The sequence below is a fragment of the Dasypus novemcinctus genome, chromosome 14 (genome assembly GCF_030445035.2).
Source record: "Dasypus novemcinctus isolate mDasNov1 chromosome 14, mDasNov1.1.hap2, whole genome shotgun sequence".
Taxonomy (NCBI): domain Eukaryota; kingdom Metazoa; phylum Chordata; class Mammalia; order Cingulata; family Dasypodidae; genus Dasypus; species Dasypus novemcinctus.
In genome coordinates, this window is record NC_080686.1 from 15,796,199 (window position 1) to 15,801,382 (window position 5,184).

At 54.4% G+C, this 5,184-nt stretch overlaps 1 protein-coding gene across 1 annotated transcript; it reads left to right on the forward strand.

Annotated features, from left to right (window-relative positions):
• Positions 1-2,183: 2,183 nt before the first annotated feature.
• Positions 2,184-3,134, forward strand: NPBWR1 (neuropeptides B and W receptor 1). The gene has a single exon (XM_004479855.3). The coding sequence runs from the start codon at positions 2,184-2,186 to the stop codon at positions 3,132-3,134; it is 951 nt and encodes a 316-aa protein (XP_004479912.1).
• Positions 3,135-5,184: the final 2,050 nt, after the last annotated feature.

The window sequence follows — 5,184 nt, forward strand, 5'->3', positions numbered from 1 at the left end:
ATATGGCATCAAATTATGTAGCAAAAATTGAGAGAACTAAAAGCATAGACAAATTCACAGTCATTGACTGAGGTTTTAAACACATCTCTCTCAATAACTGGTAAAACAATTAGATAAATTCAACTAGTTGCCATATATAAAGTTTTGCACCAATAAATGCAGAACATATTCTTTTAAAGTGTACATGGAACAATTAGAAAGGTAACTATATATTGAGCAATAAGTTTCAACAAATGCCAGTGAATTGAAATCATATTGAGTATTTTCTGTCTCCATAGTGTAATTAAGCTAGAGATTAGTAATGTAAAGCTAGAAAATCTCCAAGTATTTGGAAATTAAACAAGGTATATATACATATAGGTGTATATACATATACACAGATAAAAATATCTTATGCTTCATTTCACTTAACATTATATTTTCCCATACACAGTGTCTTGGATACAGCCTAAGACTTTCCTGTCATTTCCTTCATACAAAGTATGAGACTGAAGGGCAGCCAGATTTATGTAGATCCTTAAAAAAAGAGAATTGAGTGGGTAAAGGAAAGCTGTTGTATTTCTACCTCACCAGGCTTCTTTCCCTGGCTACTTCTCAGATCTCAGGCCCTGTCCTCTAAAATGTACAACGGGCCAAAATGTACTTTATTTGGGCTTTGGATGCACCTGTAGAAATTTGTTAAAGGGATGCAGGATATAATCAGGTGTTTTAAAAAGTTGCTGGCTCTCTCAAAGGGAAGGCGGAGGGTGAAAGTCGGGAATGGAGAGAACTCAGTTTATTTTTTCATTCAATCTTCAAAGCATCTGGAGAGGTGACTGTGATTATTATTCATGTAGAGAAGCAGTCAAGATTCAGTGAGATAGCACCACTGGAGTCAGGTTTGCATCCTGCTTTTTACAACGGAGGACAGAGTCTCATTAGAGCGGAGAATCAGAAATATGTGTAAGGGAACCGGAGGGTGTGTTGAACAACTGGCAACATCTTATGACCTATATCTCGTCATGGTTCCCTAAAAGGCCTTCAGAAGCATTTTAACTTTACTAATCAAGCTCTAACTTACATAAATTTTTAGAAAGCATGGAAATGTCTAAAGTTGTGGACCATTGTTTGACAACGGCAATCTTGTAACCCAGCGCAGGCCGGACTGTGAGATGCATTTTAAAAATTGCATTCACATTTTCCATCTCTGTAACAACTAGGCATGCATGTAATTCGAACTTTAAAACATTAGATCATTTGGAGTACAATGTTTAAAAATGAAACGCGAGCCTCCACTGCATTATTCCCTTTTTTTAAACAAAGAAGACCCTAACTTTGTATTTCTTATATTCCATTCTTAAAACAAGAAAGCTTTTTACTGTTTCATATGGAGTGAGGTTACAACAATGGAAGGAAGGAATAATTCTTATTTTTGGAGGAATGCTATTCACAGTGAGTTGCACGGCTGCTCTCCCAAGGTTGGGCACAGGCGGGGGTCAGGGCAGAGCAGGCGCGGCTGCGCCACCGCAGCTCCTCCAGACGCGCGGGCGGGATGCGCCGAGGCGCGAGCAGCCGCCCGGGGCGCACGCGGGAGGCGGAGGCCGGGCGAGTCATTGAGGCCAGGCGACTGGCGCGTCTCTCCGCAGCCGGCGAGCTCTGCTCCTGACGCTTCAGGGAAGGCAGACGGTTTGTCTGAGCCAGCCAGGTAAGACCGAGATCGTTGCCGAGCTTGCTGTTGGCTGGGGAGCGCGACCTTAAGGGGCACGAAGCCGGCCGCCGCGAATTTCGCTGGAGCGTCCCGGGTCTGCCGGGGGTGTCCTAAAGCAAGGGAGATAGGTTTGCATTTTTCCTAAAAAAGGTAATGACCCTTCTCTGGCACCTCTCTTCTGATGTATTCCACGGGTTGGCATGAGATTTCAACAGGTAGCCGAGAGAGAGCGATCGCGTGGGGCGGGCTTGGGGAGCCGCGCCTCTCCCCAGGAGAGGTCGGCTCGCCTTCCTAAAGCTGCACGTCGGTGAGCCTAACTTGTGCTTTCCATCCCGCTTTCCAGGCCTCGGAGTGGCCGCAACGGGCGGGCTGCTGGGGGGCCGGGAACGCGCCTCCCCAGGAAGGCTAGAGAAGCAATCTGGGCGCAGCGGCCAGCACCCCGCGCAGGTCCCGACGCCGGGCGGCAGCGGGGCGCGCGACCCCGAGCCCCGGAGAGATGCCCAACTTGTCGTCCCCCGAACCCCGCGCGGCCAACGCGTCGAGCCCGCCGCCGCTGCCGCCGCCGCTGGCCGTGGCCGTGCCGGTGGTGTACGCGGCCATCTGCGCCGTGGGGCTGGCGGGCAACTCGGCGGTGCTGTACGTGCTGCTGCGGGCGCCGCGCACGAGGAGCGTCACCAACCTCTTCATCCTCAACCTGGCCATCGCCGACGAGCTCTTCACCCTCGTGCTGCCCATCAACATCGCCGACTTCCTGCTGCGCCAGTGGCCCTTCGGGGAGCTCATGTGCAAGCTCATCGTGGCCATCGACCAGTACAACACCTTCTCCAGCCTCTACTTCCTCACGGTCATGAGCGCCGACCGCTACCTGGTGGTGCTGGCCACCGCCGAGTCGCGCCGGCTGGCCCGTCGCACGTACGGCGCGGCGCGCGCGGTCAGCCTGGCCGTGTGGGGCCTCGCCACGCTCGTCGTGCTGCCCTTCGCGCTCTTCGCGCGGCTCGACGACGAGCAGGGCCGGCGCCAGTGCGTGCTGGTCTTCCCGCAGCCCGAGGCCGCCTGGTGGCGCGCCAGCCGCCTCTACACGCTGGTGCTGGGCTTCGCCATCCCCGTGTCCGCCATCTGCGGCCTCTACGCCCGCCTGCTGTGCCGGCTGCGCGCCATCCGCCTGGACGGCCAGGCCAAGGCCCTGGGCCGCGCCAAGAAGCGGGTGACCGCGCTGGTGGCGGCCATCCTGGCCGCCTGCCTGCTCTGCTGGACGCCGTACCACCTGAGCACCGTGGTGGCGCTCACCACCGACCTCCCGCAGACGCCGCTCGTCGTCGCCGTCTCCTACCTCATCACCAGCCTCAGCTACGCCAACAGCTGTCTCAACCCTTTCCTCTACGCCTTCCTGGACGACAACTTCCGCAGGAGCCTCCGCCAGCTGCTGTCCTGCCGCTCCTCGGCCTGAGCCCGCCCGCCTCTCCCCGCCGCCCCCCCGGCCGGCGCCGCGCTCCAAAGCCCCGCGCGTGGCGCTCCGGGGCGGCCAGAGGGCGGGCCCCGACCTCAGCGCCGGCGTCCCTGGAAACCTGCCAGGGATGCGCCCGGGACCTGCTGAATCAGAACCCGAAGCCCACCCGGTATTTTAACAATTAGGACCACTGCGGCGGGGAACACCAGGCTGACCGCTCCTTCGGCCCCGAGGTGGTGAGGGGAGAGAAGGAGAGCGGAAATGCTGGGATACCGCCAGCGCTTCCCAGCGGGGGCTTCAGCTGGGGCCCGGGCCGGCTGAGCGGGCCTGAGCGCACCCCCCGACGGGGCCGCAGGGTCTCTGCGTTTTGCAGCCGCGGGGGTCGGCAGCGACCGTCTTGCGCTTTTTCTCAAGCCTTCGGCCGGTCCTGACCCGGCTCCTTCGCTTCCTCCGCCCGCTCTACCGCCTGGAGAAGGGATCCGAGCGCCTGGGTCCGGCGGCCGCCACTTCTTGGCGCCGGGAACGCGGCCAAGCTCGCCGCGAGGGCTGGCTGCCCAGGGCGCCGGGGGAAAGCCGAGCCAACTCCTGCGGGAAGCACGTGGCCCGGGGGGCGTGGGGGAGCGCGCGCGCGAGCCCGCGTCCAGGGAGGCGCGTGTGTGTATCTAGCCGAACGCTGGAGCTTTGCTCTGACTGCTCAGAATAAAGAGAAGGAATCCCCCTTCCCTGACCCAGCGCCGCTTCCACTTGGCCTTTTCCATTCCTACTCACGGGCTTCCCTGAAGTTGCTCCAGGACGGTCGGATTCTGCGGGGACCCCGCCCGCCGGGCTCGGAGAGAACTAGAAGCCGGGAAGTCTCCCAGACGCGCGGCTCCAGCGCCGCCTGGAGGAGGAGAGTGCAGGCGCTGCCTGCTCGTGGCTGACGCTGTTTGCTTTTGGATGCACGGCTAACTCGCCTTGGACACCTCCACGGCTACTCTTTCTCCTTCTTTCACAAAGAACGTCCTTACCCCCACGCACTTTGCCCGAATCGACCTCTCCGATGACGTGGACCAGTTGGTTGCTTTGATTTGTGTGAATATTGGTTTTCAGGACCGTGAACTTTGAAAATACTATACTATATGTGTTCTAATCTCCCACGTTGCTGCTGGAATTAAGTGGGGTAAAGATAAATGCCTGTCTGGTTCCTCCTCCATCTCCTTTCTCCTCTTCACCTTAGGGAGAACCAGGAAGTTGAGTGATGGGACACCTGCAGAAAGGAACCCAGTGACTGCTCACTGGACTCCTTTCCGAGGGCGCTATGATTAGCGTGGTTTGGTCCTTGGTCCCAAAGGCACCTGGTAATGTGGATAACTGTTTAAGTATCTGGGTTTGGTCCCACAAGGAAGACTGGCCGGTGCACCGCCTTAATTTTATCTCTGCTTATAGGAAGCAGAAGTGGAATAAGAGAGAGCTGTCCCTTGTGTTTGCCCAGCCATCCTCCTTGGGTGACTTAAAATTCGCATACAGAACCTTACCCAGCTATGATCGTTGGTCATTATAGTGTTTCAAAAGGTATTTTTTTCTTTGGGAAACGTGTTCCCAAGAGGAGTGAGAATTCATGCAAACCGTTCTTTGCTATTGTGAGACTCAACATTAACTGGGAGTGTTACCCGCAGGTTTTGTTTACTTAGTTCAATTGGAGTTCCAAACCAACCCATTCATTATTTCGGTTCAAAATATCTTTTAATAGCTTGCAGAAGGGAAAAACTTTCTTCTCTGATTTTGGTGAACAAGAATGGCTTCCTTAACTCTATGGTAATTCATAGCTATCAGTTTAGAAAATGTAAATTTAGAAAGCTTTTTCTTTGATTGACAAATCATAGTAAATTGTCCAAAAGAAAACTTTTCATCTTCAGTGCATTTTGACTAAGGGACATCATTGCATTTGAACACTGCTCTCCTGGGAGCTTCAGGTACCTCTTCTGATTCATTTTAGTGTCTTTCAGATTCCTGAGAAACACACCATTGATTTCCTTTGTGACTCACAACATTATTTTATAAATCCTTTGTA